Below are 14,703 nucleotides of genomic sequence, written 5' to 3' on the forward strand. Positions count from 1 at the left end.
ACATTTTGTTTCTCGTTTCAATTGGGCGAAAATGTACCGCGTGGCGAGATTAATGAATCGTTCAATTTTTATGGGGATGTTCATCTATGATTTGTTACAAAATTCTGAGGAATAATCGACCTTGGTCCGTTTCGAAGAACGAAACGTCCGCGTCTACTTCGTTGCTTTAATTCTCCTCGAAGATACTCGTACGTTAAAGAACGAGATAAGAAAGCGAAGACGCGTTGTTCCTTGAAAATTCTACGATACAAAATCAAAACAACTTGCGAAGTTTAATAAACTTCTTTGACGGCTGAAATTACCGTGAATTTCAGCGTTCAAGTTTCCCTTTTGCGACGACTCTTTAAATATCGCTGCGCAAATTTCGCCAGCACTTTGTTATACTTTTAATAAAAAACTCTATCGCTAACGTTGGTTTACTACGAATACACCGAATTACGTCTTTCACAATCATCTCTACATCCAATTTCAAATGCAATTAAACGTATCTGTTTTCTTTCTACCGATGTAAAAAATGAACAAGATATTGTATGGTCAGAAATGGGTAATTAATGAGCATTAAGATGACCAATTTTGATGGAGGGCCGCAAATGCCATTTAATCGATTATGTAGCGCGTTGCGCGTCATTATCACGTGCGAGGCAACGTTTCTAGTCGACATTCAGTCGCGTCACTTCCGAAAATTGGAGAGCTTGCAATTAATATTCATTCGTAATTGTTAATTGAACAGCGGGTAACCAGTTGCGGGCAAGCTGTAACCTCGGAATTCTGTGTCGTGGTCGACGAAGCCGCATATAACGTCGTTCGACTGCACCGAGGGATTCGATCGCTTTAAAATTGCAATGAACGCCTCTCGATAGATCAAACTGCAGTCGATTCGCCCCTTTTATTCCCTGCATGGCCTGTCTGCCTTGGAAATTATTTTCTCATTTTTCTAATGTTAAATATTTCAATGCTCGTGGCATCTATAATAAAAGTATCGATTCTATTCTCGTTAAATGTCAATTTGAGAAAATGAAAGAACATGGAAATAAAAGTTTCAGCTGTTATGAAACAGTGGTTAGTTAACGAGATTAGTATCGCGTTACGCTTCAGCGAAAAATAATTTGTGAAAAATTTTGTCCGTATTTCGGCTCGTCCGACTTTAGATTCTCGTGAATTATTTTCAGAATAACGAAACAGGTAGCTGGCGCGTAGACATTTTTATATCAAATTTAAACTAGTTTGCATCGATTCGTAGAGGGAACGCGATTCCCGTATAAAAACTCGGCAAACATTCTTTGGTGAAATCTTGTTCAGGAAAAGGATTTTCCACTGACACAACGTAATAAAATCGTTCGATATTTAAAGATTCGAAATAAAGAAATCACATACACGTACATTTGTCTTTTACTTTTTAAAAGCAAAAGAATTTTATATAGAAATATACGAAGTGAAATTTCCATTAAATGTCTGCGAAATTCTAATAATTTTACAGCCCTACATACGCATTTCTGCCACCAAAGTATAACGTAACATATCGCATTTGAAAACATATTAAGAAAAACGTAGTCAGTGTTTGAGCAATTGTTTGAGAATATAACTTTTGACGAATGGAAAATGAATATTTTGAACAATAACAGCCAGTCTAAATTTATTGAAAGAAATACAATTTATACGTTTTATACGCCTTTAGAATAATATTACTCTTTGAAACAGTTCTTTCCTCTGCAACGAATTGTCGCAATTTCCGTTTCAATATTTCGTCGACTTTACCTCCACTCACTCTGCTCTTCTTTTGATGCAATCTTCCAAAGAAAAAATTCTCTTAACGGCGGACCACTTTTGTATATAATAGCAATAACCATTGAATGCGTTTACCAATTGAAATAAGGCAATTATTTGTCTCCTCTAACAATAAGACAATACGATTGCTCGAAACAACATTTTCTCTGTATGATAATACTTTCCTCTTCTTCTTCTACTTCTTCGTCTTTCTCCTACTAATTCATTTTTCCACAATTTCCACGAAGAAGCGTAAGATAAATGGAAAAAAGATTCCAACAAAGTTATAGAAAATATAATATTTAATTGTTCGAGTTACGTGTAATTCGTTGGTAGTCGTTGTTCTTCTCTCATAATGTAATTCACCGCGATTTGTACGAAACATATCGTACGAAAAGGAACTAACGAGCTGTATCAATTCTTTTACTAATATTCTCAATGATTCTATAATTGTAGAACGACAAACGCTCTCGCGAGATGCGTTGAAAATACTCTCAATCTGCAGTCGTACACTTTCGTTCCCGTCTAGTGAAACGCATATTCCGCGCGCAGAGAAAAATTGACAACCTCAGCAGTTCCGGGAAAAAGAGAAAAAAATAGAGTAAGACGCGTGAAAACGCTGATACAAAAATCACCGACGTACAAAAAGTGCAATTTACCTCTGTCAGATTTGCGCACCAAGTTCGATATACATATATATATACGTATAAGGCGTAGCGTTAGCCGCATAAAAAGGTGGAAAACCCCGAGAATCTAATTATGCGATGGAGAAGGTTTTTTCACGAGCTTGCCATGCAAAAGAGCGTTTCGCCTAACGTGTAGAATTAATTTCGCCGAAGTGAATCCGTTTCCTTCTTCGGCCTTGCATACGATAAACTCGGGTTAATAAAATTACTTGATAAATGCTTCAATTTACTCTCCGATCCGCAATTTATCAAACAAGCTTATAACAGACTTAAATTATACGGTGCTCTTAACGGGTTTGTTTCGTTATTTAACGCGCGTTTAACGTGCCCACGGAAAAGTTTCTTTCTGTAAAGAAGAAGAAGAAGAGAGAGAGAGAGAGAGAGAGAGAAGGAACAAACACGTCGTCGGTCGCGGTTCTGTTAAAAATTGGCGCTCGTTTGTTTCCAATCGTTTCGGATCGACTGTCTTCGTTAAGGATAGGAAACGGAAGAGAATGGGAGGAAAAATACGAAGAAATACGAAAGAGACGTGGCAACGAAATTTAATCATATTTATTAATTCCATGAAAGAGGAATGTTAATCAAATTTTATGGGCTAAATCTGTCGTGAGTTGTTTATGCCCGCATAAACCAGTCCAATTATCGTGAAAGCTTTAAGCGTACCGTCTAGTGGATTACGTTTGCACGTGAGCGTACTGAAAGAGAGGGATTCTCACGTCGATACGCTGGAATCTCGCCAAACTTAATTTCAAACCTAAAAATGATGTGTGCCTCCTTTGAGATCATAGCCATAAACGTGAGAGAGAAATGGAGGCAAAAAAGCCCCTATATCCTTCTCGTTGAAAAATCTCGCACGTTCTTCAACTTGTACGAGGCCCGCTCGATCTCCGATTTACCCTTTCGCCTGAGGAACTATTTTTCTTGCCGCTGTTCTCGTGTGATTATTGGCGGAGAAATAAAGGACGAGCAGACGGCGAAAATACAGAGTGTTTCACGCGATTGGATTAAAGTGTAACTACGGAATTATAGCAGCGTCGTTTTTACAGAATTACGCGATTACATTGACACGTTGGGAAATTTCCCGAAAACTTCGTTTTAACTAGAAAAACGATCAATCTGCCAACGTTTTAATATTATTTCCAATAATTTCCTACATTTTTATTTCTTCTACCGTATCTTTTACATACAACATTCCTGGGCTCAACGTTGAACAATTAAAATCCTTTCACGCGCCACTTTCAGTCAGCAACTTTCACACGCCACCGTATGTAAAATAATATCAAGCTTTAATTTTTTCGACAATCTCAGACCTACATACGAAACATTTCTACTTCTATAAAAAAAAAAGAAAAAGATTTACCATTTTAACCTTCGTTCAGGACCCACGAATTACGAATTATAACCGTAACTGTACCCAAGTTCCTATCTCGAATAATTAAACGATTTGCTTTTCCATAAAAAAGCTCTTGTTTTAGCTATTTATACGACCTACGTTTACAAGAACAAGCTTCGTTAGGGGATGTAAAGTAGAAAATTACAGCTGCAATTCTATTCCGTGCCCTGGTCTTAAATAATTGAACGATATCATCTCGGGAGTTTTCTAGGGAAAAGTGGAAGACAGCCGATACAGTGGACTCCTTTAACATTTCACGAGGCGAGGCTCTTCTCATGGGACCGTCAACACGATTAAACCATTCCACGGACCAATATTCTCTGGAAGCAAATTTGCGCAGGCAACAGTTTTGCATTCCAAATGGTCGGAGGGCCGACTTGCCACGTAATGTAGGCCCGGCCCCGTGTAAACCCGGCATAATGAAATCCGTGCCATTAGGCTGGCCAATGGGGTAAATTCTCCGGCTCGCGCAAACGTCGGTTTCCCGCTCGTCCGTTGCAAACCACCCCCTTCTCCAGGCTCATTCGATTCGATTCGATTCGAAATCGAATAGAGCCGTGCTTCTCGACAATGCTCCGGAAAATTCACTCTATGTAGCCGCGCGTATACGTGTTACCGTACCCTCCTAGGGGTTGGAACACGTGACTGGATCCACGGGAATTGCGTCTCTTATTCGCCCCTACGTGTACAGGCATATCTTCCTAAAACGATCGGAGGATATCTACCTTGATTGCGCCTTTCTCCCTTTTTATTCTCTTACTTCTTCCTATCCTTCTTTTTCCCGACTTTCTTCATTTCCCTTCTACCACTGTTCCTTTGTTGGGGAATAATTGGACGCTTTTTCGACAAACGGATTACGTGGCTCGTAGTAAAAAATTATATTTGTACTTGAAAAGGTTCGAACGTGATAAAATAATCGTAGAAAACGATTTATCTAACTGTATTTATCTAACTTGTGCGATTCGGTGTAAAAAATGTAAATTTTGTAAAAGAATGTAGAGAAAGATTACATTTCAGACTGTTTACTAATTATAGACGTATAAATATCAACGAAAATATCTCTATAGTCCGACAAACGTTCCTGTCTATTAATCACAAAACATACAAAAAATTCCACCTAGACACTCGATTTTATCCTCATCGACGCACATACGCACGATCTTCCTACATCGAGCGCGACGACGTAAATACCATCCAAGACTCGATTTTATCTTTCCGAATACCGTTAAAAACACAAATATCATTAACTATGAAACGTTTTAGAAACAGCAATTGGAAAACTCGGTTATCTTCTTGTCCACGTATAAACACAATTTTCATTTTTACCTGGCATTTGACATTCTAGCTCTGCATTTTCGGTGTTCACTTGTGGACCGTACAATTTGAAGAATGCAACGCGTTTATCAACTCGTGCCGGTTGGCCGAGTATCGTTTATAGGACCGTCATTAGATTGCGGAACGCGCAAGAGCGCGAAGTTAGCAAGGGAATTCGCTGCCGGGCGATCGAGCAGTCCGATGATCGCGGCCTAATCGAATTAAACTGGCCGGTTGTACTCGTGTTTACGACGAGCTGACTCGTCGGTCTGCGTTTGCTATGTTCGCGCTATAATAGCCGTGCGCGTACCTCGCCCCTCATTGACCATCCCTCGGCGGAAGGCGTCGGACCACGCGTTTCCCATCGATCTCTGTTATCGTCCGATTGAAACCACAGCACCGCCGACATTCCACGAACTCATTTGCCTTGAGCAACGTTATCCAGACTTTGTCCAAACTCTGCGTATCGATCTTTTCTCGTATGGCCTTTTCAGCATCGTGGGTTTCCCACCTACGAGCAGTTTTCTATTATAGTTTTATTTTATGTATTATAGTTCTTTATAGCTTTACTATAGTGTTAGTTTGGTGAACAGGTTTAATTTAACAGGTAATTTTTAGAAGAAAGTGATGGTTCTGTACGATACATAAAATATTGCTACGTAAAGTGGTATTTGTTCATTAGTATGAAGGATATGTTTCACGAAAATATCACTAGAAAATTAGTTTAGCTGCATCGTATAGGAAACAAGTCGGTACGTTTGAAGCTGTACGTTTATTCGTTTATTCGTATTTCAATGGTAGAAAAAGATGCAAACTATGTTTGTTTAATTTCCACTTTGATATCATTGGCAATCAGGTAACTGCGTTTATTTCAGATTTTAAGCTTTCACGATGCTCGATGGCTGTCACGCTTTTGGTTTTTCAGATCAATCGTGTTACGCGTTGCACTTTCCCGATTGATCCGGCAAAACCAAAAGCACGACAAACTACATTTATACGTTTACGTTTTGTACACCCGTAGATTTTAAAATTGCGCGCCTCGCTGTAAGCACGTTTACTCCGCTTTTCTATCTCGGTTCCATGGTTTTATCTTACACGATGCTCGCAAGGTTCCCAGCCTCGCGATAAGAGACCAACAACAGATTAAATTTCATGCTAGAATCCACAAGTCGCCGGCAAAAAGCTTCGCCGGTGTTTCGAGCGTGGCCAAGCTCTTCTAAATATCCTGGATACATCGCTGCACGGCGATAAACTCCGAACAAACGATCGAGATTAATAGAACGAGCCCTTGGGCTCCTTCTGCGATACTATCGATCCCGGCCACGGCGACGAGACACACGAACCGACTCCCTCCGGGACCGTAAATTCACGTCGAAGATTTACTTACTTAGCCGGACACTGGCTGGCAACGAATCTCCGCTGCTTCATTGCGCGGTAAAACCTTCCTAGATGTAACACGTGACCAACGGATATTTAAAGGCAAACGACGATCTGCCACCTTTTCATTAACGCCCGAACTGTCCTACGATTACGCCACTATACCCTATTCTTCGTCTTTGATCTTGGAAATTAGTGGAAATTACGAAAGTGAGTTAGAAAGTACGAGGTACGCCGGTTGATTAAAGGAGATTTGTAAATGCATTGGCCAGATTTCCTAAGTGTTTAATTTGTCTTTTTTTAGCGAGAAAAGGGATCAGCTTGATTAACGGCGGTAATTTTACAGCGGTAGGATTTTATCTGCGGTTTAATTACGAATGCAAGTTTGAAGATTAATTTTACGATGTTGATCGTTTTACCGGACTAAACTAAGATTACAGAGACTCTTGATTCTTTAACGTATAGATTTTTCTCTCGTTTACAGGTGGCAATTATTAAACCTATTTTTATAATTATAATCACCTGGAAACGATAAAGATATGACATATTTTTTTCTTAAGAAACTTATTAATATTAAAATAACCGACTAAACGAAATAAAATATTAAGGATACGAATATGAATGTGGATATTGAGCGATAATTTAAGTAAATAATTTAACAGATATCAAAGTGTTACGCTGGTGATCAACTAACGCGATCCAATTTTCATACTTACAGTATCTTACGAATGGACGTTTAAATCACGAGATCAACCATTATACGAGGACAATTTATTGGTCATTAAGAGGTAAAAAAAATTTCCTGGGGGATACAAAACGAAATGGTGAAAAAAAGAAGCAGAAAGGACAAGGGATACGCTCCGAGGCGTGGCAAATAGGAATACCGATTCCACGGCAACGGCAAATTTAATTCTCTTGGCCGGCTAGACGTTCCACGAAGTTCATCGGCGTGCACCCTTGCCGCTGTTCTTCCTCCGCGACCGCTTCTTTTTGGCAATCAAACGAGCAAGAAACACTGCGGCTTCCGGCAGCTGGTTCTCCGCGCAGCCAGAACTCGCTCCATCGTGCTTTGTTTCGGCCCATCACCGCGCACTGTCGCCGCCTTGGAAAATTCTCCGAAATTTCGCACCGATTTAACGCGTACGAGCATCTCTACCTATATATACATAAGAACATGATTTACATTCTATTTTAATAAGAAATCTACATTTATCGTAGCTGCGTTTCTACGAGGAAGAGAAAGACGTACGGTTGTATTTCGTTTCTACTATCGAGCGCAAATAAGTGAGATTTCATCGACGACGATCTAAGTGTTCCAGCCATTTTTCAACCAAATAAAAGAACTTGTTCCGATTTTTTTCGTCGGAGAAGATAGCAACCCTAGAGATCCTCTCGCATCGAACGCGTCAGGCTGTCATCCGAACAATGTCTGAAAATTGTACATCGTCTAAAATATGAAATGATATAACAAAATGGATGTACAAAAAGTTAGGGAAACATTGACACGCAGTACTGGTCGAAACAGGGAAAACAAAGAGATGTTAATAACGTTAATGTTTAACGTATAAATGTATGACGTATAGGAAAACAGCTGCTTCGTTAAATGGGTTGATACAACGAACGAAAAAGTACTGCCGAGTGATAAGAAGAAACGCCAGAGATCTTTCACAGTATGCGCGCTTCTATGAGAAAACGTGTAGAAGTGTGCGTGGAAATGAACGGGAGACATATTGAACATATGTTGTAAAGGTAATGTCCTACAGGCAAAAACACCTCGTAACTCAGAAACTAGTGGTTTGCGAACCCATGTTTATTAAGACGTTTTTGCTTGTTTTGATGAGTACTGTATGCTCCTAAAGTTTTTCTTCAACTTTTTTCTACGCATACACAGGTTGTACATACACAGTATACATGTACAGTATGTCTCAGCTGAATGAGATCGCTTAAATATCTGCCTTGTGTACGATTGTCTGGAAAAAACTTCTCAGGACAAAGTTAAACTACTTGAAGGGGCACACATAACGGTGGAAAGAATTTCTTCTCAAGGTCGTTTCTTCGCGAGATTCCAAGGCTACCGGTACGTTCTTAGACGTAGGGGTACTATACCTTTTTATCCATCAATTGATGCGTTTTCTTATTCTCCTGTACAAGAGTATTAAGCTGCTTGTGCCTGAAAATAGATTAAATGATATTTTAACCTTAATTTCGTGCAACTCGACGTACGAAAGAGAAGGAAAGGCGCAAAATGGTACTCTTACGTTAACGTTTCCTTTACGTTCCATGCACCACTGCATTTCATCAAGTTAAAATCGAAATATCTTTCAAGCTTATGTAACTATGTATGTAGTTATTCTCTAAACTTCTCTACGTACTTAGATTATTTGTATAGAGAAAAGAAAATCACATCCACCGATATAAAAAGATACGTAAGATTCTATTTAAGGAAATACCAACGACCTTCGAGTCTCCAAAATAAATAAACACGAGAAAAGATTGTTTATTATTTAAAGAAACAGTTTAACTTTGTCCCCAGTAGTTTCTTCGTACAATCGTAAAAAAAAAAAGGCAGATACTCGGATCACTTCATCCTTCGTTCATATGCTTTCTCTTCGTATCCTTTTCTTCGACGAACGATTATCGTTCTACTTAAATTATTCGCGACATTGACGAGAAATTCATTGGCCCACAGGTCTCGTAGCCTAAAACAACTATCGTGCACCAGTAAATACGATAGCGAGCGGGTTCCATGGTCGATGGATAGTAATGTAGGAAGCTCTTACGCCACTGTGCACACACTCTCTTCCTTCTACATTGGTACAAACTGCACGCGTAAGACGGTACTCGTGTTTGTGGATGTTTGTTCGTGTCTTCGTGGTACAGGGCCGTTCTATGTACACGACTTAGCTGAAGGAGTTTGCTAGCGTTCCTGCTCGCATTTGCCTAACCGCGTTAACGGATCCTGATCCAAATATCAGACACCGCAGCTCGAGCAGCGTCGAGTCGAGCTTCCTTCCAAAGGATCGTGCCAAGAACTGCAGCCACCTTTTGTGTCGTTGACTTCCCGTCAAATCGATCGTTTCGTCGGATCTTGTCCTTTCGACATTTTTCTACGATAATGGCGCGTGTGCATCCTTGATGCCACGAGATTCTCTGAAACATCGACGTGCTCCCTTCTACTCCATAAAGTCGGTTATGTCGCTCTTATGGTTCTTACAGTTCCGGATACGTTCGTGGCTGGTAAATAAATTGAAATGAACATGCTGCCATTTTTGCTATCCTTGTTTTTCTCTATTCGATATAAAATATTTCATTATTATTTCGTAACGGTACGATGTAGCTTTACTTGAGAAGTAAAAATCATGGGAAGCTTCGAATATTTGAATATACTTTGGAAAATGGAAAACTTCTGGGCAGGACATTTTGATCGAGGAAAACAGTACAGATTATGCAACGAGATATAATTTATTGTGATACGTTAACACGTTCTTCGACATTTGCACGTAGGATATCAGTTTTTGTACTTTTATGAGTAACAAGATAGCCGCATTTCTGGGTAATTTGAGTAAATAAACAAAAATGAAGAACTTTTTTAAATGGCCTATAAATTTATAGTCGACTCGTGCTCCTAGTAATAAACCTTCGTACTTTTGGATATGAACTTCTCTTTCTCTTCCAATAGATACGATCTAAACGTTGCTGTAAATTTATCGATTATTAACCCGCAGCAGACCTATGTTTTTTAAATGTCCGAATAAAATACTGACTTCGAACAACGATCAATAATAATTAACTATCTCTGTTACAGATGAGTGGCAAACGAACTAGAAGCTTTAAATGCGCGGTTCACCATCGTGACCGTGAAGTCTGCTCCGAAAACGACTTTCATCTGCTCGTGCACGAACCTCCTCTCTTTCGCAGGTACGATTATCTAATTTTTTACCATCATAAAACGTCCTTCCATCTTTTGCCTCGTCAAAAGCCAATGTTCCAAACGCAGAAGAGTAGTAAATCGTTCGATGAACATTCTCCGTATTATTCTTCACGTTTGCCTCGACAAGCATAGACGCGTAATTTTCATCGAAAGCAAAATTGCATAATCATCGTTGATATCATCGTTGCATAAATTATTATCGTATAATTATAAATCGTGCATATTATTGTTCGCGTTCATCTCGACGAGGTTAGAGATTTCGGACAAATTGAACCTGGAGAAAACGTTCGGCGAGACAAAGCTCGACGATCGATGAAGGAAGGAGAAAGGTAGGAAAAGAATAAAATTAAGTTATCCGTCGAGACAGAAAGAAAGTGGAGCCTGGTGGCGAAGAAAAGTGGATAGAACGATGGGAAAAAATAAGAGGAAAGGGAAGGTTGCGCGTTTTATTATTCCGTTGAAACATCCGACGACACCGTACGACGAGGACCTCCTTACAGTATTTCTGTGCTGCATTTTATGCTCCGCATCGTTACCCATGCGAGAGAACCTCGAGAAAACAGCAACGTACATCGTACGACCTGTGAAACATCAACGTCTTTCTACTTCCTACTGCTAGCTCGAAGGATGCTACTACTTCTTCGTCGTTCTCGCTGTTCCTCTGTATATATCGCCTTTCGTTTCGATCCGGCATACCGAGCACTGAACGCGTTTCCAGTCATTGCTTATAGATGTGATTTCCCAGTCGGTCGAAAATTTCTCCACGGTTAGTCGCAGCTGCGATTCTTTCGTTTAACATTCCACCTCCGAGGTTCGGAAGCGTTCGCGACGAGGTGCGCGCGCGATTTCCACAAAATGTAATCTTCAACGATGAATCGCGTGGAATACGCGAGCTGTCGTGGATTTCGAATTTTCGATACGATTCTGCGTAGATTATATCGACGTGTTTCGGTGCACGTCGAGAATTTTTATACGAAACGCTCGTCACCTTCGTAGATAGAACACTAAACGAAACGTATCGTCGTGTCGCTGGTTGATAGTCAAATCCTTCGGAAGCGAACCTAACGTTACTGCTTCGTTCCTCGAGTTTTAAGCTTTCGATCTACGCGCAGTTGACCGATTTTCGTTCCGTGCGTGAAAATTCAATCTATCGTAAATATTCCGTAGAAAATACATTTTTCGAATTTGCAGCTTCGAGCCACCTCCACGGAGTTGATCAATTTCGCTGCCACGTATAAATTGAATTTATCGAAAAATTACGAAGGACCCATATAAATATCGAAAAATTCCATTTGCAAGTTAGTTTCGTAATTACACGCGTAGGAAAGAAATAAATACGGCTAAATAAATACAAACGAAACGAAGCTATAAATACGAATAAACAGGTCCGCTAGAATTTATCAGCCGCGTGAAAGAGATATCTTTACGAAATTGCGGAATTAACATTGTTTTTAACAATATGAAAACCGGAATATCGTGAGATAACACTTCGGCTATTTACATCTTCATCCCGTACCTGTAATCTTTAAAGCGTTTGACAGAAAAGTTTGACCGGTTCTAATCAAAGACATTCCGATCGGCAACATTCTCGGGGACATTGCAACGAAATTAATCACTTTTCCTTTCGTGAGTAACTCGATGAGATTAATAGTCACGGATATGTATCAAGGCGCCGGGTCCCTCGAGCGTGATCGATTCGACTTGTTTCTGGGTGCCATTCATAAATAATTCATTGTACCGTCGCGTCCGCTTGAGAGATCGAAGAGAGAGAGAGAGAGAGAGAGAGAGAAGCACAAACACATACACAAAGAAAAATGAAAGCGCGATGAGAACGAACGAGTGAATGGATCGAAGAATAAGTAAACGAGTAAGCGAGCGAGTTGAACAAGAGCAAAAAGAAAGATCAGAGGGGAGAGTTAATGAGAAAGAAAGTAGATACGAAAAAGGGCCCACGCGCGTGCGCGCGATTAAAGAAAGACGACGAAAGACGGATGAAAAATGAGGAATAGAAAAAGAAGGAAATAAAAGGAACAACGCCGACAAAGAAACGGAAATGCGAAAAATAGCGTGTACACAGAGATCGAAGGATAAGAGAATATAAGAAAATTGCGTAAAGCAAGATAAATGATTAAACGTGCAAACCTATGTACGTATCTGGTAGAGGATATTACAAAAAAACGAAGATCGGTAGGTAAGATTGATACAGTAGCTGTTTAAAAAAGCGAAACACGTCGGATGTAAAGACTTGTATTAATTTGTAACGTTAAAGATTGTTCGAACGTCAGATGGATCGGATTACGATAAAATGGATGAATGTAACGATGTTTTGTAGAAAATGTATATGAATCAATTATCGTGATTCTACGAATAGCAATAGAATCGTAGTTGCTCTGTGATATGTTTTTATTTTTCATTTTCGAGGGATGGAAGGTTCGTAGAATAGGAAATGAAGATGTAAAAATGAAAATAGATAGGAGGAACGAAAGATGGAAGGAACTTTTATGAGATAGAATTTTACCAATTAAAAGTTTCCATGTTTTATACATATTAATGTCGTCTGTAGTTAACGAAATTTTAATACTAATGAAATGTCAGAACACTTTCAACAGAATGTAACTCATATTAAGTGCTATTTAATATTCCGACAGTACTTCTTCTCGTCGTAATTTCCATTGAAATATCTTTAAAAGCAATTAATGTCGTAATTACGTAACAGAAATAATAATCGCTTGGTAAATGTTAAAGGTTTCAACGAGATGTTCAATTCGAATTGAATAGAACTTACATATCTATTAATATCGAACGAATCGCTGATTTTTCCATATTTCATAATCTTTCACTCCCTTTCTGAACTCGTAATTTTCCTTGCTTCGATATATTCTTTCGAACAAGCCAAGTTCCGCATAAATAATTGCCCCGAAGAAAAGATTTCTTTCCAAGTTTACGAAGCACGTTTGAAAGGCCTACGACCTGAAAACAAACGGGAAATTTCGCGAGCAAGCTGCCTACCGAAAGCGATATAAAAAATTTCGAGCTATTAAACTGGCTGTCGTGTACGGAAAAGTCTGGGGACTTTCGGGTATTCTCTCCTTCGAGCCATGAAACTACCAAATTTCCCTTAAGACGCGAAGACCGCGGCGCGTTATAGAGGAGAGCTTGCATTCAAAATTCCATTAAAACTGTTTGAAGTTCTATTTTGCCTCGTTAAATGAGCGGCGAAGCACGCGCGTCTCTCCACCAAGAGAAAGAGGAAGAAAAAGGGAAGAAAAAGAGAAGAAAAAGGGAAGAAAAAGGAAAGAAAAAGGGAAGAAAAAGGGAAGAAAAAGGGGAGCGGCGGCGGCGTAGGGAAACGGTCAAGGATACAAGGCGAGAGATAAAACCGTCGAAGAAGCGGACAAACGACACGAATCGAAAGTAAAAATCGAACAAAATGTATTTCACTTGATCGGTACCTCTCCTTCTCTTTATTCCTCTTTCTGGTGCTGTCATCGTTTGATAGCATGAAATCTTCAAGCTAGCAAGGAGACATTCCTGCGCGCATAAGATAAGAAGAAGCAGTGGCAACCTGCAGGCAGCCGCTTTGCAAATAAAATATCGCTCAGGCGTCAGGCGGACAGAGAGGAGAAAAGAGATGAGAAAAGATGAGAAAAGAAGAGAAGAGAAGAGAAGAGAAGGGAAAAGAGAGAAACGGGGGGGTGGCCGGACGGAAATATGACGAGACTATATTCCAGGCAGGTAGCGCGAGCACGCTTGGAATTCGATGCGAGTAGAGCCCTTAAGTCTCGCGGTCTTCTCTCCCCTTCTCTTCCTCTATGTCGTCGTTGCTGTTGAACCCAACGCCTCGACGCGTCTCGACGCCCCCTTTCTCGTCGCGGTCCAACCACCACGACCAAGGGCCATGCAAATTTTCGTGGTGAATCGGCTGAAGGTGTAAAAGTGGCTGCACGACACCCCTGAGACGCGACGCCGTTATCCCTGCCGCTTCTCTCTACGAGCATCAAAAAACTAAGAATGCTTTATTGCCGGCGATTCCTCCTGCTGAGAGCGAACCAACGAGTGCTCGTGCTAGCGGTGCGGTGAATCTGACGTGCCACCAGCTCCAACAGAGCACGATGACGAGCATTGATTTGTTATGCGGAGCAGCGCGGTTAAGGCAATCGATGAAACGTCGGACCGTTGCTTTTTTGATTAAATCGTTTTCGAATTATGAATTTCTCCTCGTATGGCTCTTTTCGAGA

General features: G+C 40.2%; 1 protein-coding gene across 1 annotated transcript in view; it reads left to right on the plus strand.

The window, feature by feature from the left end:
* The window catches only part of stet (stem cell tumor), a 498,916-nt gene that overhangs the window by 331,761 nt on the left and 152,452 nt on the right, over positions 1–14,703 (plus strand). The window contains exon 5 of the mRNA XM_069132627.1: positions 10,340–10,452. Coding sequence (XP_068988728.1) covers positions 10,340–10,452 — 113 coding nt within the window. The remainder of the gene's footprint in view (positions 1–10,339; positions 10,453–14,703) is intronic.

Source organism: Bombus flavifrons, chromosome 3, assembly GCF_040668555.2.
Source record: "Bombus flavifrons isolate JBK064 chromosome 3, iyBomFlav1_principal, whole genome shotgun sequence".
NCBI lineage: Eukaryota > Metazoa > Arthropoda > Insecta > Hymenoptera > Apidae > Bombus > Bombus flavifrons.